Source organism: Melopsittacus undulatus, chromosome 16, assembly GCF_012275295.1.
Source record: "Melopsittacus undulatus isolate bMelUnd1 chromosome 16, bMelUnd1.mat.Z, whole genome shotgun sequence".
Classification (NCBI taxonomy): Eukaryota; Metazoa; Chordata; class Aves; order Psittaciformes; family Psittaculidae; genus Melopsittacus; species Melopsittacus undulatus.
In genome coordinates this window covers 1,668,049-1,692,725 of record NC_047542.1, presented here as the reverse complement: position 1 = coordinate 1,692,725, position 24,677 = coordinate 1,668,049, and the positions used below count along the sequence as shown (strand labels likewise).

Genomic DNA, 24,677 nt, shown 5'->3' with positions numbered 1-24,677 from the left:
CGCAGGCTCGCTGAGCCCCTGGACTACATCTCCCGGCATGCCCCGCAGGCCGGGGTCCTCCCGCCCTCCTCCCCCTTTGCCCCGCGGCGCTCCGATAAAGGTTCCGCGCAGCGCGGTTCGCTGAGGCGCTGCTCCGGCGGAGGAAGGCGGCGGAGGGGGTCGGGGAGGCGGGAGGGGTGGGTGGGGGGAAGCGAGGAAGGCCCCGGCCGCCGGGGCCTCGCCGTTGCCTTGGGGCGGGCGGTGCTCCGGGAGCGGCAGGCTGGCAGGGGCCGAGTGTCCCCCGCGGTGGGGAGGGGATAGCGGAACGGACCCGGAGGACATGGAGGGAGAAGGGGCTCCTCTATGGCGGGGTCCCGGCGGGGTGATCCGGGACCTGTGTCGCTCCTTCGGCCACTACAACCGGCACCTGGCGCGGCTGCAGCACAACCTCCGCGAGACCAAGAAGTTCTTCCGCGACGTCAAGTACTCCCAGGGGCACCCCTTCCCCTCGGCGGCCCTGGGCGACGGCCTCCCCGCCGGGGACGGGGCCCCGCAGGACGGTGAGAGGGGGACGGGCGGGGAGGCCTGTGCCGAGGGATGGAGGCGGCTGTCGGGAGGCTCGATGGGGTGGGAGTGCTCATGGAGAGCTGCCTGGGGGGTGTGAGAGGCTTTGAGGGCCCCTTCTGCTCGTCACCTTGATCCTTATGGGGTCTGGGAGCTGCGGGGGGGTGGGAAGACGCAGCTCTTCGGGCTGGTGTGCATCACAGTGTGCTGGTTGTGGGTAATAGTAGGGATAGTGCTGGGCTTCATTCATCGCCTTCATCCGCGTCTGTCGCAGTTGCAGGCTGTCCTCCTGCCCGTGCACGACTCTGTACATCAGACTCTCTTGTGAGACGTTTACTGTGACATAAGGCATTTATAAAGGTCTTCATTCATTTCCAAATGGCTCCTGCGTCACCTCTCTTGGCTGTTTGTCCATGATACTTGTCCATTCCTGGCTTACCCTTCATCTGAAGTGCTGCTGAGCTCTTCTGTCACCCCGTGTAGAAGCAGGGCTGTCCCACTGTGCCGGGCCTGGCTGAGATGGGGTTAATTTAACACCTAGCAGCCCCACAGTGCTGTGTGTATTGAGCTAGAACGGTGTTGATAACCCACCAGGGGCTGGGCTGGTGCTGAGCAGCGGGAGGGGATATGGCCAGGACTGTCCCAAAGTGCCCATGGCCTGGCAGCACAGCCAGAGAGCAAGGAGGAGCAGGCGGTATTTGTTGTTATGGCAGTTGTGGTCCGGAGCCACTGCTGCCTGTGCTTCGTGGACATCGCCTGCTGATGGGGAGCAGAGAATCAATCTGTTGTTTGCCTTTGCTTCTCCATGGGGCCTTTTCTTTGCTTTATTAAACTGCCTTTATCTTGACCCACGAGGACTCCCCTGTTCTCCCCTCCCTCCCCTGCTGAGGGCAGTGATAGAGCAGCCTGGGGGGCACGTGGTGCCTAGCCAAAGTCAAGCACACGCATGGAAACTGTCAGAGCAGCAGGGAATGTACAAGTGTGCTGTCTCTGTTCACATCTCTGCCTGCCGGGCAGCCGGAACTAGTTGCTTTCCCTCATTTTCTGGGGGTCTCGAGGCTGTTTGAATGGCAGCACTTCCCTGGAATTGCTCTTCTGCTTGGTGACTTCTTGTAAAACAGTGCTGGTCAAATAGCGTCTTCGCAGGCCTGCTCATAGAGCTCTGTAGGTGGGGATGCAGCATTCCTGACATGGGACCCGGATAGTGCCAAACCCGGTGTTTCTAATACAGAGCACTTAGAACCTTTCCTGTTTCAATACCTGCCTTGACCCAGTTTGACTTCTCCTGCGCAGTCTGTTGCCAACTGGCCCTTAAATGCCAGGGCCCCAAGGAAAGGCTTTGACTGCTTCGGAGCTTGTTCATGCAAACTAATAACAGTGTGGCCTCTTGGTTCGGGGTTTCAGGCAGCAGAGGTTGGCTGACATTGACCCCCCTTGTAAGAGAGACCTCAACTCAGTAGGTTTGAAGCTGGTGAAGTGGCACACGCAAGCCAATAAAGCTGCTGGAAGGTGGGAATTTGTCTTGAGGGGAGTGTGGGAAGAGGAGAGGATGAAGAGCAGCACTTGTGGGAATGGGGGGGGGGCACACAATAACGGTGAAGCAGTGATGGTGAGGAGCCACTGATGGTGGATTTAGGTAAGACATGGGAAGATGCATAGCCCAGAGCCTTGGTGTTTCTTGTCTCCATGAAGCTTTAGTTGTGTTGGACAGTTCATGGCTGGGAATAAAGCTCCTTTCCCCTCTCTGACATGGGGAGATCATTTGAACTCTCTGGGGGTTCAAGGAGCACAGTTCTCACTGACAGAACCACTTTTGCCTTGAATCTGCCCTACAGGTGGTGTCAAAGGGAGAGGAACTGTGACCAAATAATGCTGCAGACCTTCTGCAGTGGCAGTTAGTCTGTGAATGCTGATGTTTTGTGCAAGCCAAAGAGCAGGAAGGTAAATGGACAGGACATTTACTGGTGGGCTTGAAGTGCAAAAATAAACTGGGAAAGTAAATTCAGATGGCTTGGAAACAAACCAAATGTGAAGAGCTTTGCTCTTGAGACATCTGTAAGCTGCAGTACCAGCATAGAAAGGTAACTGCCCCTGGAGTCAACTCAAGCAACCTAAAGCACAGCCTGAGTTACTGTGCCTCAAATCAGACCTGAGTATCTGCTAAGGTGTGTGGTAGCCACTGACCCTTCAGGTAAGCTGGAGCAGCCAGGGTTGGGTACTCGAAGGAGCAAATATCTGCTTGCTTTTATATCCCACCCTCCTTTGCTTAGGAGCATGATGGGCAATGTTTGTCCATAAAGGATTGTCATTGGCCAAATGTGTCCTCTGTGGCCTCAGTGCCAGGTGTTACTCAAGGGGGAAAAAAGAACTGCCTTCCAGCTCCTGTTTATGAGGGCAGGGAGGGAGGAAGAGCTGCTTGCACTGCCTGTGTTTCTGAAGCAGCCAAGGAAATGTTGTCTGTTCTCCAGGTCTGCTTTGTCACGAGTAGGCTTTGAAGAATGATGTGTTGAGGTACCCTGACAATCTGCAGCTTGAGCCTGTGCAGCTCTGGCAGCTCTTTATTCCTGTGTGTTGGGTACTAACTTCCTGGAAAACCATATTCTTGGGGACTCAGTTGCAGATTTTACTCAAATACGTAAAGAGACTAAGAAGAAACCCAAACCAGCACAACCCTTTTATTAACAGTAGTTTGCTTCATTCTGTGCTTGAAATAATTAGAACTGTTGGCTGGGGAGCCTGAGATTTTGGGTATTTCTTTTGCCTTATGTCACAAGTAAACTGAGTTTGCTTGTTTAACAAGTAAGCCACTTGTACTCAGAGCACAGCACCTCCAGAGTTCTGGCCAGCAGCTCTGGTGTTATCTCAGTCAGTGTGTGTGGGAAGCCACAAGCTTGGTAGCCTAATGACTGTGTACAGAAATGCCTTTATAATAATTCTTGTAGTGGTCAAAGTATGCTGTGAATCATGGAATGGTTTGGGTTGGAGAGGACCTAAAGATCATCCAGTTCCAACCCCCTGCCATGGGCAGGGGCACCTCAATGCTAGATCGTGTTGCCCAAGGCTCTGTCCAGCCTGGCCTTGAACACTGCCAGGGATGGGGCATTTACCACTTCTCTGGGCCAGCGCCTGTCCACCCTCACAGGGAGGAGCTTATTCCTTATCTCCAGTCCGAACTTCCCCTGTTTCAGTCTGAACCCATCACCCCTTGTCCTATCGCTCCAGTGCCTGATGAAGAGCCCCTCTCTAGCATCCCTGTAGCCCCCTTCAGACATTGGAAGCTGCTCTGAGGTCTCCACGCAGCTTCTCCAGGCTGAACAGCCCCAATGTTCTCGGCCTGGCTCCATACGGGAACTGCTCCAGCCCCTGCTCATCCTCTTGGCCTCCTCTGGACTTGCTCCATCAGCTCCGTGTCCTTGTTATGTGGGGGACACCAGAACTGCACCCAGTGCTGCAAGGGGGGACTCAGGAGGGCAGGACTGAGGGGCAGGATCACCTGCTTTGACCTGCTGGTCATGTTCCTTCTGATGCAGCCCAGGATACAGTTGGCTTTCTGGCAACCATCAGGAATGGAAAGATTCCTATGAAAGGTAGCAGTATTTGCAACAGGTATGAAGGTCCAGCCTTAGTTAAGCACTGTTGTGTGTGTGTACTATTGAGGATAGAATAGGAAGACAAGTGAGACCAGGAGTGTAGTTCGCCTTCCTTGAAAAGGGAGTGAGTAAATGCTTATGGCTTCTCAACCTAGAAATGCCATAAACTCAACCTAGGACTCATCTGTCAAGTGTTCGAGTGAATTATGAAATGAGACTTGAAGAGAGACGTCCTTGTTTATGGACAGGCTTCCTTTCATCAAAAGAGGTTTAACAGGAAGTGTGCGCTTGAGGACTCCCCCTGCAGCCATTTGTTTTGATGTCTGTATCACATGTCTCCCAGTGGTACAGTACATTGACACAAAATGTACCGCCAGCTAAGACCACTGGCAAAACTTCTGTCACAAACAGGAGCTGCTCCCATACATAGGGGAGTATCCCTGCATCTGTTCAGGAAGCACCATCTAAATCTGGTTTTTGTTAGGTAATCGGGGGTTCATATTCCTCTGTGCTTGAATTCTTTATGTTCTAAGTGGTGGCATCGCCCTTTACGAGGGTTTTCACCTTGTGTCTTACTCAGATATGCAGAAATAGTGATGCAGTTTCTGCAGTGAAGAATGTGAGCAATACCTCCATCACCGTGCCCTTGCTTTGGGTTTGAGAGCTTGAGGTTGCTGTAAGATGCCCAGGGATGGATTTGCGCAGCAGTAAACCACTGCCATGATTTGGGTGCCTTGATGGTGCACTGGATTAGTTGTGAAGTGGTGAATGCTCCATTTCTGGCAGTGTTCAAGACCAGCTTGGACAAAGCCTCGGGTGACATGGTCTAGGGTGAGGTGTCCCTGCCCATGCAGGGGGTTGGAACTGGATGATCTTAATGTCCCTTCTAACCCAAACCATTATATGATCTATGAGACAACTGAATCTGGCTTCTGGTGCTGGTTTCAGGTTTGCACTTGGAATATTTCACTGTGACAATGTTAAGTGTAATGGCTTTGTTACTGATAACCACTTGTAGTGAACTGGTTGAACGATCACAGGGAGGTTGTGTGCATGAAAAGATGGAAAGTGTTGGAAAGATGTAGGATTTCTGTATCCATCCTGTGCTTCAATAACTGAGCTGAGCTGCAGTATTGCAGTCATTGTCTGCTGACAGTAAGTACCTGTAAGTGCAGAGGCCACCCAGAACGGGCAGAGGGGGCAGCCAGCCTGTGCAGAGGTGGTTTGATGCGTGTGCAGCTGAAGAGCAAGCTTCAATTCCAGCTGAAGCTTCAATAGATGGAACCAGATCAAAGAAATGCTTTATCTTCTAGATGAAGGCTTCAATGTCCTATTTGTGGCTTTTGGCTGAATTTTCTCTTTCTGACCTGCTACCCAGATTCTGCCCTTCACTTCCTGTGGCCACTCTGCTATAGCTCTGGGTCTTGAAAGGCTTCTTACGGTTCTGAGCAGTCCCACTTCAAGTGATGTCTCCCATAACCTTTTTCCATGCTGTCAGTTTATGGGTCCAGCATCTGGGGCTGTGTGGGGCAGAGGTCCAGGAGAGGGGCTTGCTGAGACACAGAGAGGGGTTTCCCTTAGCGTTGTATGGGATGGAAGGATCCATCTTGGGGCTTGAGGTGCTGAAACAATTTTGGATGCCAGAACATGATTCATTAAAAGTTTTAATAGCCCTGGTGAAATGGGACCTTTCCCTACAGAATCCCTGCTGCTGCTTCTCTGCTCTGCTGTATTTGTCTCTCTTTAAGCTGGCATCCTGCTGCTTTGCCTGATATCAGGGCAGGCGTACTGGGTTATAGCTGTGAGATTTGACAGCTCTTTTGGGGACTGCTGTCACCATTTGCCATTTTGTTCTTGGGTTCCATCTGCCTTCAGCCCTGGGAACACGAGCCAGCTCTCTGCCTGTGGTGGAACACTGGCTGCTCTGTGCTCCAGGGATTGGGCTCAAGTGCAGCAGATGGGGAATTTGTATCCCGTTTTTTTTGTACTACCAGAATTACTCAGTTGCTATGCATAAGGTAACACAAAGCTGCTTAGACTTCAGCTTCGATGGCTGAGCGTGGGAAAAGCTGTATTTAGGACTTGTAAAAGAGTACAGAAGCTAAATTCAGGGCTGGGACTGAATTAGTGTGGTAAGGCAAATGCAAGGAGTTGTGGCACCAGGGACTAAGAATTCAAAGGCCCTGGTTAGTGGGATGGTACAAGCGGTGCTGCAGAAGGAGGATGGGTAAGGTGAGTCCTGCTACTCTGAAGAAGATACAGAAGTTGAGTAGTTTCCTTTTACAGCTTAAATCTTTAAATCCATAAGGATATCTGACAAACCGTGCCTGTTTCAGTTCTGTAGGTTAGGGGAGGAATGCACTGTTGGTGCGCTCAAGGGAGCAAAGCTCCCTCGTGTTTGGGCTGCACTGGGAGCCTTCTGGCTGCTGGCACAGAGTGTTTGACTTGGGCTCATCTCTACCCTGGTGAAAGCATGAGCTGGGGCTGTGCTTGCTGACAGGGGCTGCTGGTTCTGCTGCCATGGTCCAGCAAACTGGGTTTTGTCATCTGCCCCCTGGAGAAAAGCAATTTAGCAAGAACCTTCCCCTGAGGCTAGAAAGGAGCTTTTGCTGCTCTGATATCAATGATCTTAGCCTGTGGTCAAGCAGCTTGTGCAGTAAGACTCGTGGGATTTGGTCAATGCAAAGTATTTGGCATTTTGAAGTGGGTGGGTGGAACTGTCACCTATTCATAGTTGAGTTTATTTCTGGTATGCAATAGGAACGTTCTGTGCAGCCAGAGCATCAAAACTGGGCAAGAATTAGCCATGGTGACCCATTGGGTCTCCTTGAACTCCGGAGTAAGGCAAAACACTGTTCCAGCCCAAGGCAGAATTAGTCCTCTGGTTGTTTCAGCCTTGACAACAGTTGCCTCTTGACTCTCAGAGCGTGTCATTAACCTGCTGAAGAGAGCTCTGTGTAAATGCTTTTGGGTGGAATAGGTGAGGAGAACCTATCCTGCCTGGAATAGGTGGCAAGTTGTCTTGATGGCTTTGTGAGACTCAGCTGCTGCGGATCTTTGTGTTGGGCTGGAAGGCATGCTGAGTTGCTGACATTTGTTTCAGGGACATAAGCAAAGTCTTGGTGCTGTGTGGGGTTTCTTAGCAGGCTGTGGGACAGCAATGTGTGAACATTTGGCTTGGAGATAGGAGACTTCCTGTTCAGCCAACATGCCCTAACGCAGCCTGTCCTCAATTCTAGGGCAGAGTTTCATCGCCTTCCCTTGCCATGAAGAAGAGCAGCTCCAACGGACCGTGAGCTGGCACCCTTGCCTGCTGATCCTTGGCCAGAACTGCAATGCCAAATGCCAGGTACTCAACATCCTGCTGGGGGAGAAGCTGCTCCCCACCACCAAAATCACCAACGAGGACAACTGCAAGAGGCGCCGGATCCGTTTCACCCATGGGACACAAACCCGGATTAGCCTGGCGCTGCCTGGGCAGTATGAACTGGTCCAGACGATGGCAGCCCACCGTGGCCACTGGGACACCATACCAGAGGAGGACCTAGAGATCCATGGGGACAGTGAAGATCCTGCTCACCAGATAGCGGAGCTGGAGGTCATGCTGCCCTACTCACTGCTAAAGGTAACTTGGTGTCCATGTACCATTGTCATAATGAACTTCAGATATAACAGTTATAGGCCATAAGAAAGCAAATGGTGAAAACTCTTCAACACAGGAATTAATTTTAATAGGGAAGCTGGAAGTCTGCTGTTAGGATTTTAACTGGACATCACCATCTGTTTGTGTGCTCTGTTTCCATGTCAACTCTGAGCATTAGCATTCCTCTGTAATGTTTGCATCCATGTTGGAAGCCAAGCTTACTCATATGGAACTCCAAGTGTCTTCTGAAGTTTTATTCCAGTTTCCAGGTTATTCAGAGTTAGCTTTGCTGTCTGATAATAGCTACAAGCTGTCATACAAGAAAAAAGCTTCTTAATCCAACATCTGATAAATTGACCTGACTTCCTTTGAGAGGATGGCTCTTTACATCCCTGTGGTGCCAATGGAAGCTGAGGATGTTAAGAACTAGAAGGTGGGAGTCTGGTCTCAGAGCTGTTCCTAACATTGCATCTTGCTTTGTGCCTTTCCTTTGACTCGTCTGTGTAACACGTTCCTGTTCTTAATGTTGCAGTTTGGTGTTTAGCAAAGAACTTTAAAGGTGGGGGCTGAATTTCGTAGCTTTTTATAGCTTCCATAAGCTTCCATTGCATTTCATATCTAGCATAGCCTTTGCTATTGCACTAGAATACTTGTGGAGTGTTGTGCATGGCAAAAAAGGGGAATATCTGGAGTAGAGAATTCTTAAATAGGAATTGCGTGAATAGGATCTCTTCTCACTTGAATGAGAGCCTGAATGTCAGAGTTGAACAATAAAATAGCAAGGTAAGTTTTTGCTGGACATGTGATTGGAAATGGGCAGCAAATGAAGACCCAGTATGCATCAGTTTGAAATATGGTTGACAAAGCCAGTCTGTAGCTACATTTAAGCCTGTTCTAATGAGATCAGCCACATCAATGCTCTGTTGTGGTGCTTTTGTGGCTTCCAATATCCACAGAGAGAGGACAGAAGAGCCATGTTTGTATAAACTCTGTGAGGCACCCAGTGCTTCCCCAGAGAGCGCCAGCCCAGCTCCTGGTGCTGCAAAGTAAATGCCTGTTCTGGATCTTCTGCCTTGCTTTGAGAGAAGAGGAGTTAGCTTTACATTTATTTGGGCAGTTTACAACCCTCTTTCAGATTTCTCATGTGAGTGACAAAGATGCCCCTGTCTGCCTCTGGTTATATTTAGGCCACTTAGATGAAAACAGCTACTCAGATGGATTTGAAAAGGGTTGGTGAAATAAAAAGCTCTTCCCATAGAAGAAGGGAGGGTCAAGCACAGCTATCTTCACATGGAGGCGAAGGGCTCCTTCCATCAATTCAGGGGGCTAAAGGATGAGCACAGTTTTAAAGCTGATGGGAGAACAGAGTGCATTTTAGCGGGTAACAGGGTTGGGGATAACCTCCTGCTAAATCACAGGAGTCTGAGCTCCTGTTGAGAGGCACGTGGGTTTTTCCACCCTTCCAGCTAATGTGAGTTCTCCAGCTCTGCCCACACACCCCAAGGTGACAGTTCTTAAAGTGAATGTCTGCTGCTCGTGAGCACTATTCCTGTACCAAGTGGAATATGGATCTGGAGCAATAATGGATTAGGGTCTTTGGATGCTATCCAAAGTGTCATGTCTGCAGAACTGCTCCGAAGGAACTTCTTAACTTGTGAAACAGAACCAGGAGCCCAGTAACAGTTGCATGCTTGCTGCTAACCTGATGTTCAGTACAGAGCTTAAGGGACCATAAGCTGTGCAGCTCTTCATACCGGGGAGCATCTTTACCAAGAGACTGCAGTGCCCAGGCTGGCTGGAGCACCTGCAGGACACGTTGCTGGCCTGTGCAGGCACCTAATGCTGACTCAGGCTCCTTGGTGTGCTACAGCTGGTTAGCCATTGCTCCGAGGAAAGAATGGCTGAGTTATTAGTAAGTTAACGGCATCCAAATATTAACTAAACTGCTTTCTGTCACTCTGAGATAAATTCAATGCAAGTCCAGAATACACCACTTTTGAATACTGAACTGCCAGTGGAGCACCCTGAGTCTGATATCCAGGGTGGGATCGTGCTTCCTCAGAGGATGCCTTATTCCAAACTTGTTTCACAGGAAAGGGGGTGAAGAAGAAGCCAAAAAGTCCCATTAGCATGGCTTGGCTGCTGTGGGAACACCACTTTGTGCTAATAGGTTGGTGAACTTGGTTATTTTTAAACTTAAAAATCTCCGGGAAGGAAAAACGTTGGCAAAGCTGCTCTGCTCCTTGGGGATCACTGCACAGGAATGCATCTAGGTCATGGGGAGTAATCCAGCTAAATGGGCAGATTGTTAGATTTATACTGGGATAAACTGTTGGCTCTTTTCCTAAATCTTACCAGTTGTGCCTGGAAGCTGAAAGGGACTTCTCTGAAGGCTTGGTTTTCCTCTGGATGGTGCAGCTGAAAGGGAGGAGGCTCTCGGGGCTGAAAGCTGCTGCTTCGTGCCTTTGTCTTGCTTTGTGCCTTGTGGGACTCTGGGTCTCAGTCTGAAGAGTTTTAGCCAGGATTTGTAGGGAAAGCTGGAAGGTGACTGAAGAAAGACAAGATGGTTCTGTGAGCTCTGGCAGGGGAACTGAAGTAGTTCGGGTTTATTGTTACGTCTCTTTAGGTCCTACAGCTGTGATTCACGTTGTATGAATCAGGAGGTGTTACAAGCAGCAAAGGATGTGGTTAAGTACCTATTGGGTGGTTGTTTTAATGTCCATAGTATCTTTAGGTTTGGCAGAATGAGCCCTGATCTCCTGATCAGCAGTGGTTGCTGGAGAGCAGAGGTGTTCAGCTTTCTTTGAGTCTCTCTAGATGAGAGCTCCTGAACTTCAGCTTTGGATCCTCATGGAAGCAGAATAAAATGGGAAGATTTCAGACCAATTGGGGAGGAGTGTGTATAAAAACAAACACAAAAATCCCAAGTAGGATCTGAAGGTAAATATACACCACAGATTAATAGGGAGGCAGTGGAATTAGCTCCCATATGTCATAAATGCAGTAACTGTCAGACTTGAGTGATTCACAGACTATTCTTGGAAGGCAGAGTATTCAAATTGGTTTAGCAAAAGCCCGAGCTGGGCCTTCCATCCTCATTTACTTGGGAGGAGCTTGGGTAAAAATGGCACTAAATTGGGTTTAGCTTCTCAGCACCTCAGCTCACAGAGTGAGCAGTGATTGAACTGCCCCAGCCTGGCACGACAGGAGCAGGTCCTCTTGGGATGCAGCACATCAGTGCTTTCTAACTGATGCTGACTGAGGAAAGCAGCACTTGAGTGGTCCCTGAGTGCATTCAGGGAAACTCCACTTGTCTTACTGCAGGTCAAGACCTACTTGATCCTTAATTTTTATTCTAGGGTGATGGGATGCAGCGGTCATCCTGGCATCGCAGCTCTGAATCTGTGGATGAGTACATGGTGTCTGCATGGTATTCTTTAGACCCTTTTGTATTGGTGTTGACAGGCACCTCTGCATCACAAGTGGAAGAGTTCTGACTGATCTTTGCATTCCTGATGTACAGGTTGCTAAGTGGGAGGCTTTCATGTTTCAAAAAGGACCTTTTAGTTAAGGAAAAGAGGAGTGAAGTTACTTGAGAGCAATTCCATGCTTCCAGCTCTGTCAGAAGTGTTCCAAGTGTGTTTCTAGAGGTGTGACCTCGTAAGAACCACCTTAAAAATTCCAGGAATCCAGTGTGAGTCAGAGGTATTCCCATAGAAAAAGACTTGATCCCTAATAGTATGAAGCTGCATGGCCTGTGCTTAAATTCTGTAGGCCATTTAAAAGAGGGAGAGCAAGGAATGTTACTGATGCTCTCTGCAAAAGGCTGAGTGGCCTCTATGGAAGGAGGAGACCCAGTTGCTGCTGTGTTGGTTTCCTCCCTGTCTCCTAGAGACAGCACTGGCTTCCTCCTGTGTTTATAGTGCCTGGGGTGAGTCAGCCCTTCTGGTGACACATTGCAGTGCTCCAGCCTCCCGTGCATCACACAGGTTTGAGTTCAGCACTGCAGAGGCCTGTGGCCATAAGGATTCCCTGCTGGCTCTGAGAGCAAGTGGGAGATGGGGTCAGTTCTAACCATTTTGTTCACATTTTCATCAAATCTCCCCATTTTTCTGGAGGAGAAAATTAAAATTTGATTGAAGAATGCTCAGTTATCACCCCTGTTACAGGTCACAGATTCGGGCTTCAGTTCAAAGCCTTTGACACTTTTTTCCTTAAGGGGCCACAAGAAACCTGGGGAGGGGCTTGGGACAAGGGCCTGTAGGGCCAGGCCAAGGGGAATGGCTTGAACCTGCCCGAGGGGAGACTGAGCTGAGCTCTTAGGCAGAAGCTCTTCCCTGGGAGGGTGCTGAGGTGCTGGCACAGGGTGCCCAGAGAAGCTGTGGCTGCCCCATCCCTGGCAGTGCTCAAGGCCAGGTTGGACACAGGGGCTTGGAGCTGCTGCTCCAGTGGAAGGGGTTGGAGCTGGAGGAGCTTTAAAGTCTCTCCAACCCAGACCAGGCTTGATTGTGTTTTACTGGGGTCATACATGCAATTCTAACGCTTGTTGCACATCCAGAAGTGAGTCTCATCTCCTCCCTTGGAAGGGAAGGAAGCAGGTCTAAAACTGGCCCTTTTCAGTAGGGTTACTAAGATGTCAGATCAGCAAGAGCGTGACCAAAGCAGTGGAGCTATGAGCAGTAAGAAAGTTAGTAAATAAAATCCATATCTTGGTTTTCATTTGGATCTGAAGAAAGTCAGGACTGGAGCTTAGTTACAACCATCTGTTCCCCCTGTCTGTCCTTTGGCTGCCTACTCTCTGGAATCGGTTGTTGTGCTGCCTTTGCCTTGGCAGCAGTGGCTGGTGTGGTGCTTTCTACTGTTTGAAGCTGCACTGAAAACTGATGGTGTGGTTATCTGCTCAAAGAGCTGCAGCTGTGGTAAACATCAGTGGGAGAGGGTGCAAAATGGGGCAGCTGTAGGCTAAGGAATGACGTGGAGCCCTTCGGGAATCTTGTTCGAAGTTTTGATCTGAACGCAGCTAGAACTCAAAGGCTTAGTTCAAAATCAGAGTAATAACTACTAACTTAGTACAATACTACTAATAACGTAGTACAAGATAAGAGCATGATGTTGTATGTGAGACTCCATAACTGCTCGAAAGGGTTTGGACGTTTCTCCTGTTGCTCTTTGTGAAGGAATTATGGTGCATTTTTGGCTATATCCATTTGCAAAAGGCTCTGTACAAAACCCTGTGTTTTTCACTTCCTCCCTTGCTAGGAAGTGGACATTGTGGTAGCACCGTGTCGTGGATTCCAGACTGCCGAAGCCACCCTGGGGGAGTACGTGAACCAGGTCTTGCCTGTGGTTGTCTTTGCCATCAGCGAGGCAGAACTTTCCTCATCGGACGAGAATGAACTGCGCCAAATCAAAGAGAAATTCTCTTTGCCCATTTTCTTCTTCAGAGTGCCCGAGGTGGGCGCTGACCTGATCTCTCCCAGAAAAACTGAGCAGGAAAAGTCCTCCCTTTATTGCCAACTGATGGACTTGGAGTACCTGAGCAGCACCCACTGCAGCTGCGGGGCGCCTGGTGCTGATGCTGATGCTCAGAGCATGCTGGTGGAGCAGCTCGAGAAGCTCCGGCTCCTGAGCACCTTTTCCAGGCAGGTCCTTCAGAAGCACCTGGTGGAAGCAGCCACCAGTTTAAACGAGGTGCACTGCCGCTGCCTCAACATCTTCATCAACCAGGCCTTTGACATGCAGCGGGACCTGCAGATCACCCCCAAGAGGCTGGAGTACACCCGCAAGAAGGAGAATGAGCTCTACGAGTCGCTGATGAACATCGCCAACCGCAAGCAAGAGGAGATGAAGGACATGATCATAGAGACTCTCAGCAATATGAAGGAGGAGCTCTTGGAGGATGCTGCTAATATGGAATTCAAAGGTAACTACTGCTGGGAGAGTAATGGGAAGGTTGGGGGCTTTGAAGAAGAGTGGCTTCCCTTGCTATCTGCTAAGGGAAGGTTAATGACGGCCTGGGCAAGTGGCTTCGCAAGAAAGCTCAGAAGTAAACCACAGAGAACTTACCTACAGTATCTTGTGAGTAAAAACCACTGTCCTTAAATGAGGCCCGAGCCTCATGTGCAAAGAAATACACGCACATACTTACTGCAGGTGTTTTATCTTGTGCTGCCCCTAAACACAGTCTTGGTTTCCTACACATCAGACCTTTCCCTCCGGAGTTTGCTGCACAGTTCTCAGGTGTGTGACTCTGCTGCTTTCATTTCTTATTCTGCTGAAGAAGAACTCTCCCTACTCTGCCTCGGGAGCTGTGCTGAGACTAGGGAATAAATCTGTCTTAAGGAAAAAAAGCTCTTTGAGATGTAGCCACAAAGGTTTGGTTTGTACTTTGTGTGATTCCTTTGAGAGGCTTGCATAAGACTTTCGGGTCAAAAACCTCCAAAAATAAAATCCTTCTGGGTAGGTAAAGTTCTCCTTTTATACTCCCCCCCAAATCTACAAAACCTGTGCTCCTGAAGCTTCTGCTTGGCACTTAGTGTGTGGGTTTGGCAAATGGAAGGATTCTCACTACATCTTCTTGTAGCACAACTTCCAGGAGCACAGGAGCTGGAAGCACACACAAGGATGTGTAAACTGCGGAGGGTGAGAGGCTGCCCAGAGTTTGTCTGTCATAAACATCCCAGTGAAAAGTTGTAGGTTGGATATTTCACAACTCTCTTTTTTCTCCTCTGCTTTTCAGTAGAGGTTTCATCAAATCATGGAATGCTTTGGGTTGGAAAGGACCTTAAGATCATCCAGTTCCAGTCCCCTGCCATAGGCAGGGACATTTCACACTAGGCGATGTCGCCCAAGGCTCTTCCCAGCCTGGCCTTGAACACTGCCAGGGATAGAGCATATGATAAATACTGGTTTATGTTTAGTACTGCAGGTTAGGATCTGATGGGTTTGCTTCTGCAGGTGGGAACTGGATGAGATCTTTCCTGTTCCTTGAAAGGGTTGCTTTGTAGTGCCCCCACAAAAATGCAGTCCTCATAAAGAGCTTGTTTTAATTGCAATATAGCCTATCTGCATGCCATAAAGTACCCCAGTGAGCTAGTATACATTAACAGTAGTGTGCTAATTCTACCTGCGTAGGGCTGCTGTTGCTCCATTAGCAAAACAGGTAATTCCTGTGTTCTGTCTGTCCCACTCTTCCCAGAGCTGGAGCACTGTAGTACCTGAGTTTAGGTTGCTTTACATCTAGGAGTCTGTTTAGGGACAGCACAAGATAATATAACTGCAGTAAATACGTGTATGTGTTTCTTTGCACAGCAGGCATCACTTAGAGTGTAGCATCTCATTGGATACAAGTATTTGCAGTAGTACCCTAAAAGAAGGAAGGTGTTATTTGAAGGAGCTAATGCCATCTGCCGATGGCTGGGTTTGTGTTAAGTACACTAGACTGGTGTTGGCCGAACTCCAGAGACAAGGCCTTCATCTCCTGGTAGTAACGTAGTAGTACTCAGTGTGGGAGCAGTGATTGCTCAGTGTTTGTTTAAAATACCAAGGTGGTAATGAACCTTTCCAGGGAGCAGGAAAAAGGTGTCCTGGAAGCAGCATGGTTCTGTCACTTCCTTCAGAACACTCAACATCCAGCAGTGCTTATGGATGGCCTGGAAGCATCTCCTGCCCTGTACTTCTTTAGATAGAAATACAGCTCTGTGCTTCTGCCCTGTGCTTTTTGAGGTGATAGTTGACTTGTTGTCACTGTAAACCTGTAGTAGCTACAGAGTGTGGTGGTGAGTGTCCTGTGAATTCAAACACCAGCTGGGGCTGTGCTGGAGCCACTCTACAAACCACTCCAAGCACCTCTCAGCCCTTGGTGCACTGATGCTGTGTTGAGTACAGAAGATGCCTCTTTCTTTTCTTTGATGCAGATATCATCATTCCTGAGAACGGGGAGCCTGTGAGTTCCAAGGACATCAAATGTTGTATCAAGCAAATCCAGGAGCTGATTATTTCTCGGTTAAACCAAGCAGTTGCCAACAAGTTGATCAGTTCTGTGGACTACCTGCGAGAGAGCTTTGTGGGGACTCTGGAGAGGTGCCTGAAGAGCCTGGAGGAGTCCTGGGAGGTTTCAGTACATCCTGCAAGGAGCTGGGAGAAGTCCAAGGATGTTTCTCTACACATCACAAGCAATTATCTCAAACAGGTCTGGTGGCTTAAATGGCTCTCTGGAGCATCCTTAGTAATTGTCTGTATCCTGATCCAGCAGGGGTGGGAGGAGAAATGCTCACTGAAATGAGAGGAGCAGAGCTCTGAGTGGGTCTGGTGGCATCAAGGGAGGTTCTGAAGCTGGAGGACACTCACGTGAAGGCCCAGTACTTACCCTTTCAATACCTGGATATAGGATCCAGATAGAAACACCTATGAGCTTAACACAGGAAATAAATTCAACCAAGTGAATCGTGGAGTATCCCAACTCATTTTCAGAGGGTCTAGCACATTTTATAGTGATTAAAGCTTGCCCAGTTCCCATACTTTCATCTTTCCCCTGCTTTCCAGATCCTAAATGCAGCCTATCATGTTGAAGTCACTTTCCACTCTGGCTCAACAGTAACCAGGATGTTGTGGGAACAGATCAAACAGGTATGGGCATCTTTAGCATTGATTTCTGGTACCTGTCACTGTGCAGTGAAATGCTTTTGAAGCAGTTGCCCTCTAACTTTTGGCTCTGGGCCCTTGCATTGGAAAGCTGTTGCTTCCCCATTAAAACTGTGTGTATAGTTTTCTCCTGGGGATACTAATCCTGGATGTGAAGGAAGTATCTCTTTGGTGTTTTCCTTTCTGTTCTGATGGTCAGCATTTTGAACTTGCTGTTTGTTTTGGGGGTTTCTTGTGGGTGTTTTGCTTGTTTTGCAGTGTCACTTCACCCTCCTCCCTCCAGAGCAGCCCAGGTTTCCTCAGGTCTTTGCTTTAAATTCCTGCCTGTTACTCACCTTTCTGAAGTTCTTTCTCTGAGCTGTCAATGACCTCTACTGCTTTCTCCCCTTGAGATTCCTTGTATGGATGGGAGGAATATGACTTTTTTTCCCCAAATAGGTGCAGTGCAGATGGAGTGGTACCAAACCTTCTGATTCCTCCTTCAGCCTGGGTGAAGGATCCAGCCTGGCTGTGCAGAGCTGGATTTCTGTGGCTTCTAATAAAGGGTGGAGCAGGGCATCTTCATCAGCCAGCAATTTCAGGGATGTGGTGTATACCTGGAGCAAGGATTTCCACACCTTGACAGCGTCTGTCCCCCAAAAAGCTGCTTCCCTGATGCTTTCATCAGTTTGGGAACAGTTATCTGGGTTATTGCTCATGCTGTGCCTGTTGCAGCTGAGAAGCTGCACCACAACTGTGCTTTCCCAAGTGGTGGTTGTCCAACCGCGTGTGTTCTTGGCCAGACATGAAAGGATGGTTGGCACGTAGAAATGAACCAAGCAGATACTGAGGGAGAATCAGATCTCTTAGTGTGTGCATGTACAACAACAACATGTTAACTCTAAATTGTTAGTAGTTTATTGCAATTCTGTGTGCAGATGACTGTGTTATCACAGGCATCTGAGCAGGGTGAGTTAAGTGGACTTGACCCCTTGTGGGGTTTTTGTGCTAGTGCCTTAATTCTCTCTCCTCTTTGAGTAGATAATCCAGCGGATTACATGGGTCAGCCCTCCTGCCATCACCAGTGACTGGAAGAGGAAAGTTGCTCAGGATGCCATTGAGAGCCTCAGTGCATCCAAGTTAGCCAAGAGCATTTGCAGCCAGTTCCGAACCAGGCTGAACAGTTCCCATGAGGCTTTTGCAGCCTCTCTGCGCCAGGTGAGTGTGTGGAGCTGTTGAGGAGGCCTTGGTTTGTACCCTGCCACTTCTGGAAAGAGGGGTTTTAATTGCAGAGAGAACTAAAATTGCAGCTCATGCAGTTAATGCTGTTCTGTAGGCAGAAGTGGCAGAGCTGATGCGAGTGCCCTAATACAAGGTCTTGCTTTTAGGCATGCTTTAAGTAGGATCTTTACTCAGTTGTACAAGGACCATTGACCTCTTTACAGGAGGCTTCCAAGCAGGCAGGATTGCAGTGTATATGGGCTGTCTCTTGCAGTTAGAAGATGGCCATTCTGGCAGGCTGGAGAGAACAGAAGACCTGTGGCTGAAGGTGCGGAAGGACCACGCTCCTCGGCTGGCACGGCTCTCACTGGAGAGCAGGTCCCTTCAGGATGTGCTGTTACATGGTGAGTGTTGTGCTTGATGTTCTCTGGATTACCTCCTGCTCCCTCCTGAAGCAGCCAGTGTGTGTAAAGGAGTGGGGGAGGCTGTTTGGCTTTTCACTCAAGTGCTTCTGTGAGCCTCCATCTGACACATGGTTGAATGGTGCAGCTGCTGGGCTGTGCCAGGCTCTGGGCTGCCAGCCTGATGGTCTACAGGAAGCAATAAAGATGGTTTGAAGTCTGACTGAATGGATGTTGTGCCTTCCAGGCAAACCAAAGCTGGGCCGTGAGCTGGGCCGAGGACAGTATGGTGTGGTCTATCTGTGTGACAGCTGGGGAGGGCATTTCCCATGTGCCCTCAAGTCTGTTGTTCCTCCGGATGAAAAGCACTGGAATGACCTTGCTCTCGAGTTTCACTATATGAGGTGTGTATCATGAGTACTTGTCCCCTTGCACATGGATCTTCTGAAGTTTAATGCTGCAAACAAATGCTATTTGCATAGGCACAACCTTGCTTGTTATAATTCTATGCTGCAACCAGTGACTGACCTCATGAAGCTGCCCCTTCTAGCAGAGGCAGGACAGCTTGCCAGTGCCACTGCAGAAATGCACCCGGCACAGCATGGGAGGCAGGCGTGCTCCTTCCTGTCTTTATCTGATTCTCTGCTGTGTGTGCTGTTCAAATGCAAAGTAAATTAGAGTTGAGTATGATAGCAAATGGTTCTTTTCACCTGATTTTTGGTGTTGGGAAAGGAGGGATGATTCAGTCTGCCTTTGTCCTGTCTGAATTCACAAAGGAAAGTGATGGGTCTGTACTGCAGAAACCAGCTTTGTTTTCAGTCAAGAGCTGCAGGCAGGTACTGCAGTGCAGACAGCTGAAATCCTGCAGTGTTTCTTTGCTGCTATAACCTTTAATGGGCTTTCTTGAGTTTTATTGGATTGGGCAGATGTATATCGCTGTGGTCCTCAGAGCTGTGGGGTGCTGTGAGCTGTTACTGCGTGGTGTAAGTGTATTGTACTGTTGTGCTGAAGCTGCAGCTACTGGGCATTTGTCTTTCACAAGGTGAGGCTTGGCCTGGGGAGGAAGGTATAAAATTGATCAAGTCTGTTCTGAACTGCTTCTAGGTCCCTGCAGACACACGAGAGGCTTGTGCATCTCCATGGCTCTGTGATTGACTATGGCTATGGAGGAGGTTCCAGCATTGCCGTCCTCCTGATAATGGAACGGTTGCACAGAGACCTCTATACAGGACTAAAGGTAACCACAATCTCTGTGTATATGTATATACATGTGTTATATCCCTACATTAAAACAGTCCAGATCTAAATACCTGTTAATCTGTAAACCAGAGGTAGAATTGCTTAGTTCTCAGTGTTTTTTGGCACATTTGTAGGAATGAAATCTGTGTTTGTTCTTCAGGCTGGGCTAGAATTAGAAACACGATTACAGATTGCCTTGGATGTAGTGGAAGGAATCCGTTATCTTCATAGTCAGGGACTTGTGCACCGGGATATCAAACTCAAAAACGTCTTGGTAAGGAAAACTTTTGTATCTGGCTAATCCTGAAGTCTTATAAGGTCTTTTTAGTGGGAGGGAGAAGCATAATGGAAATGAAATAATAGCTTTCTTCATACAGGATCTTTTAACTTGTGGTCTCTGCCACAACTTGCCTTGCAGTGAGGGTTCCCTAGCTCATTTCCCAGGCAGAAAGTCTAGGGGAAAGGGAGCAGTAGAGTGACTTCTTGAAGGTGCAGAGCTTGAGCTACAAGTAGGACTTCCAGTTCCTGGTTCTATTAAATCCCAACCACACCCTCTATGGAGAAGACAAGCAAAGGCATGTCTTGTTGCTGAGCTGAGCTAGGTGAATGTTCAAGAGCAGCCAAGGAATCCGAGAAGCTGACTTAGGGACAGATGCCCAGCCCTTCAGTGTTAAACAGTTGAAAAGCAATCCTGAACCTGAGAAGTATGGTGATCAGCTGCCTGTGTATGAATTCTTCTACAGCTTGACAAAAAGAATCGAGCCAAAATCACTGACTTGGGGTTCTGCAAACCAGAAGCCATGATGTCTGGCAGTATTGTAGGCACACCCATTCATATGGCTCCTGAGCTCTTTACAGGTATGCTCATTGACTGAATCCGCTGCTCTCCTGCTCTGCCTTGAGTTTTGAAGGGCATTCCTTTGAATTAGGATCCTAACTTGCTTAATAATAAACCAAACCACAAACCAGACCCAACCCCCAGAAGCAAACCTGCTTACAATGCATGCTCTTTTTTCCTGTATTTTAAGTCAGTCTTAAAGTTTTGCTTACTTGAAAGAGAACTGTGGGATTCATAAGCTTTGCTGAAGTCATTAATCCTCTTGGCAATTGGAAAGTTAAATTCTTAGGAAGCTGGAAATACTTGGCTTTCATAGGCAAATACTGCAGAAAGGGTCCCCTGGAAGGGATTTCCAGGCTGTTACTAACATGTGGAGTGTGTTCAAATTCACTGTGAGTTGTACTTCTAGCAAGCACTCCCTGAACATTTCTCCTGAGCAAGCATCTTAGGGTAGCACCGAGGTCCAGACAGAATCCTCTTGGTCTGGGATGGTGTCCCTGCTTGGACAAGATGGCAATTACACAAATAGGGTTGCTTCAACTTGATTTAGACAGTACCATTCAGGTGGTTCTTAACAGTGAAGTACTCATGCCTAGCAGCTTAGACGTGGCCTTACAGAGGTGAACATTGGCTCTTAGTGTGCTCAGTCTGTTCTAATTCGGTGCGTGAAATTGTCCAGCTTCTGGGTCGAGGCTGATGTTGGCTCTGACAGACACCCACCAGCAGCAGAACTGAGCCTTACAGGTGGTGGTGTTGAAGTCCAAGCACCTGCAGTGGTCTGTGAGCCTCAGCCTGGAAGCTGCTGGTCCAGATTAAGTGCAGGAATCCTGTGAGAAGCAGAATGTGTTAACTCTTATCCCTCCACCTTCGGCAGTGACTCCTGCTGGCTTCCTTGGCTTCACACAAGCCTTGCCTTCAGGCATTGAAGTTGTGGCTTTAAGTTGAGGCAGTGGAACACTGACATTTGCTCTCTACTGCTGGGTTTGCAGTGATGAAGGTGCTGTTTGTCCTGCTGATCACATGTGGTTTTGTCACAGGGAAGTACGATAACTCAGTGGATGTTTATGCATTTGGCATTCTGTTCTGGTACATCTGTTCGGGACATGTGAAGTTACCAGAGGCTTTTGAGAGATGTGCAAGCAAAGATCACCTTTGGAACAACGTCAGGAGAGGTATAAATGGCTTATTTGAACTCTCTTGGTTGATACTTTGATGCTTGAGTATAATTGGAGGAGAGGGGGAAATCCATTCTTAGCCCCTGTAACCAAAAGGTAGAAATACAAGTTCTGTTGCTTTACTGGCAGTCTAAAGAGTTAAACTTAGAGATACTCTCAAAGTCTAACTAAAACCAGCAGGGATAAAACAGGCTTTCAGTTAACCACCTCTTTGCCATAGTGTTGTAGAACTCTGCCAGCACACTGCTTGAACCGTGTGAATAGTACAACACTTACTGGAAGTAAACCAGGCCCCAGAACCAGCCAGGCATGATCCGCTAAGGAATGTTTAATCCCCTGCAGTTTCTGGAGGCTGTGGTGTTCTGTACACTGCAGTGTGCAGCATGCTGAGGAAGCTCAATGTCGAGTAAAACGCGGAGTTGTTCCCCAAAATATGAACTTACTCTCATGCTTGTGTAGGTGCAGTGTATGTTTTATGGTAGCTTAATCCATTGTGTTTGCCTCATGGTGTCAGAATGTTTCACTTCTTTGTCTCCTTAGTTCCTGTCCATGTAAACTCTCCCCTTCTCATGTGAAAAAGATTTAACTCGGATGAGTGAGTTCTGTATTTGGTCAGGAGGCTGCACTCGGTGCTTGTTCTCCTGTTGAACTGGCTCCCATGGCCACCGCTATGAGTTGGGGGGGACCTGAGTTTGCTCCCAAAGAGTTACAAAGAGGAAGCTCCAGTGAAAATGGCTTTAACCTGCCTGAAGGGAGACTGAGCTGAGCTCTTAGGCAGAAGCTGTTCCCTGTGAGGGTGCTGAGGCGCTGGCACAGGGTGCCCAGAGAAGCTGTGGCTGCCCCATCCCTGGCAGTGCTCAAGGCCAGGTTGGACACAGGGGCTTGGAGCAGCTGCTCCAGTGGAAGGGGTCTCTGCCCGTGACAGGGGTTGGAGCTGGAGGAGCTTTAAGGTCCCTTCCGAACCAAACCAGTCTGGAATTTTAGGAGAATCGATGTGTTGGCCATGCCCTGGAAGTGTGCGTGACCTGAGCAAACCCAGCAATGCTCCCAAGGATGTCAGCACCATTGCGAGGAGTAAGCCTTTATCAAGAGCATTAGACCCCAGCCAGGCCACTGTGGTCACTTCAGCCTGCGTGAGAGCAGTGAGCATCAGGCAGTGTTTTCTCTCCTTTGAGCTGTATTGATGATAACCGGGTCCCTCTCAATTTTCCAGGAGTTCGCCCGGAGCGTCTCCCGGTGTTTGATGAGGAATGCTGGCAGCTGATGGAAGCCTGCTGGGATGGAGACTCCTCCCAGCGCCCTCTCTTGGGCATTGTTCAACCTATGCTGCAGGGGATCATGGACAGGCTCTGCAAGTCCAGCTCTGAGCACCCAAATAAAGGGTTGGATGACTCGACTTGAAAAGGAAGCACAGAAGAATCTTTGATTGTGGGAGAATTCGGAAGCCCTGGCTCTGCAAAGGGCTTCTTGAGGTGTAGCTCTTTGTGGCTAGCACGAGTGGGACAGGTAACAGCAACCAGAAGAGGTGAGGCCTCGGGGATGTTCCATCTTGAGTAGCAGCCTGAGGTATCTCCCCCAGCACACCCCACTGATGCCAGTTATCCCACTTCAGCTTATACTATGGAATTGTGCAACTAAGGTAGAAAATCCATGCCCTTGAACTAAAAGGGATTTTTGCCAATCCCACACAAACACCAATCAAACATCTCTTGTGCTTCAGTAGCATCTGTGTTGCCAGGAGGTGATCACAGCAGTCTTTACTTGGGAAAGTAAAGACTTTTCCCATTAACTGCTGCTCCTGGGTGGCCTTTGGTCCACACATAACTACATCCCAATCACTTCCCGATTGGCACGAATTACAGCGTGGTTGGAGAGGAAGGAGAAAGCAGAGGCTCTAGGGTGGGAAGTGCTCAGAAGCTGAGAGCATCTCTGGAGGAGCTTCTTGAAACATTCAACATGTTTACATTGACAGGAGCAAAGCTTCCATGTTTTACCACGGGGGTTTACCGACTGTTCCACTGCAGTGCAGATGCCCCAGGTTATAAGCTATTTATCCTTTCTGTACCCTTCACCTCTTCCTTCTGCAAACAAGCTCTATCTTTCCGGTAATTCTGCTTCATAAGAGTTATTTGAATGTCTGAAGAAAGCTGAGCGGCCTTTTCCAGTCTTCCGGGGAAGGGGAAGGCTGCTCAGAGGTAACACAGTGGAATACCAAAACCAAGTCGTTACAACTAATGACTGTCCATGGGGGAAATGCCAATTCCTTTTAATGACATTTGGGGTCTGGAAAAGCAGTTTTAACTTGTGCTGTGGCAGCCATAGTTTTAAAGAGGGCTTCTTCAGCTTTTTACTTCCAGTCACATGCTTGGTGAGGGCATACTCGAGGGGAAACAGGTCATTCATTCTTCTTCAGTGGCTGTGTCTGTTCATCTGACCATTGCACTCCGGGATCCTGAATTTGGCTGTATAGTATAAAACCGGGGGGGGGGGGGATCCTTTGCAACAAGGGTATGGGCAAGGGGGGGCTGCTTCTGCAAATCATCTCCTTGCCCCTTACGCGTTTCTGGGGCAAGACTGATCTTAATGTAACCTACTTACAGGGTGGAGGCTGGAATAGAACATACACCTTGTTTATGACATGAGGAAATAGTGAGTTGGCAAGTTCTCCCTGGGCTTCCTGGTCCTTCCAGTGGCAGAGGATGGGCACGCAATGGCTTTGTTTCCCAGGAAAGCTGACATGCTCCATCCGAAGTAGGGGAGGGATGTGGAATTACTGCACCTTGTGGCTGGAATTTATTGGCTAGGATACGGCAAAATGACAACTGATAGTCTGGTGAACAGCTTGAACAAAGGAAAGGGATACATAACCCTGCAGTATTAGTTTAGTTTAAATCTTCCTTTGTGCAATAAACAGAATTAATGCTTTTTTATGTATATATATATATATATAAAGACTATTTTTACTTACCTGCACGTGTGGGCATTGTTCTGGTCTGTGGTGGCATTAATGGTGTGGTTCTGTCCAGACACTCAGGAGTTGCTCCCAGCGCAGCCACCTGGAGCCACACACGCAGGATGAACCCTTCAGCATCCCACTGCCTTGGTGCCACCAGTGCCACTAACAGCATTAACCCTGTCCAACCGTGTGTACTGGTCCATAGCCTTATTTAAACCTAGGAGAGTCAAGGTCAGTCTCTTGCTATTATTACAGGTAGCTTGTGTAAATAATAACTGTATGAATAAAATGTCAATCTCTGTATGTGCAATCCCAGAACCGTCGTGCGTAGCTTTTCCTGTGTGGCCATCTCCAGACAGTCAGCTGATGCGTTGTTTTCCCTGCTTGTAGCTGCCTTGTTGCCATTCAGTTTCCCTTTCAGCAGGGGATGGGGGGGGATGCGCAGGTTT

At 48.6% G+C, this 24,677-nt stretch overlaps 1 protein-coding gene across 2 annotated transcripts; it reads left to right on the top strand.

The window, feature by feature from the left end:
• Window positions 1–205: 205 nt before the first annotated feature.
• Window positions 206–23,749, top strand: DSTYK (dual serine/threonine and tyrosine protein kinase). Of its 2 annotated transcripts, XM_034069800.1 has the most exons (13): window positions 206–539; window positions 7,373–7,758; window positions 13,036–13,699; window positions 15,693–15,967; window positions 16,321–16,404; window positions 17,440–17,616; window positions 17,894–18,023; window positions 18,268–18,424; window positions 19,125–19,257; window positions 19,420–19,533; window positions 20,003–20,117; window positions 21,135–21,269; window positions 22,486–23,749. In XM_034069800.1, the coding sequence occupies exons 1-13, from the start codon at window positions 320–322 to the stop codon at window positions 22,671–22,673; spliced, it is 2,778 nt and encodes a 925-aa protein (XP_033925691.1). In that variant the 5' UTR covers window positions 206–319; the 3' UTR covers window positions 22,674–23,749. The 2 variants fall into 2 exon arrangements, 1 of the variants encoding a protein (XP_033925691.1); XR_004550336.1 differs by lacking the exon at window positions 20,003–20,117 and having other exon boundaries at window positions 22,486–22,619.
• Window positions 23,750–24,677: the final 928 nt, after the last annotated feature.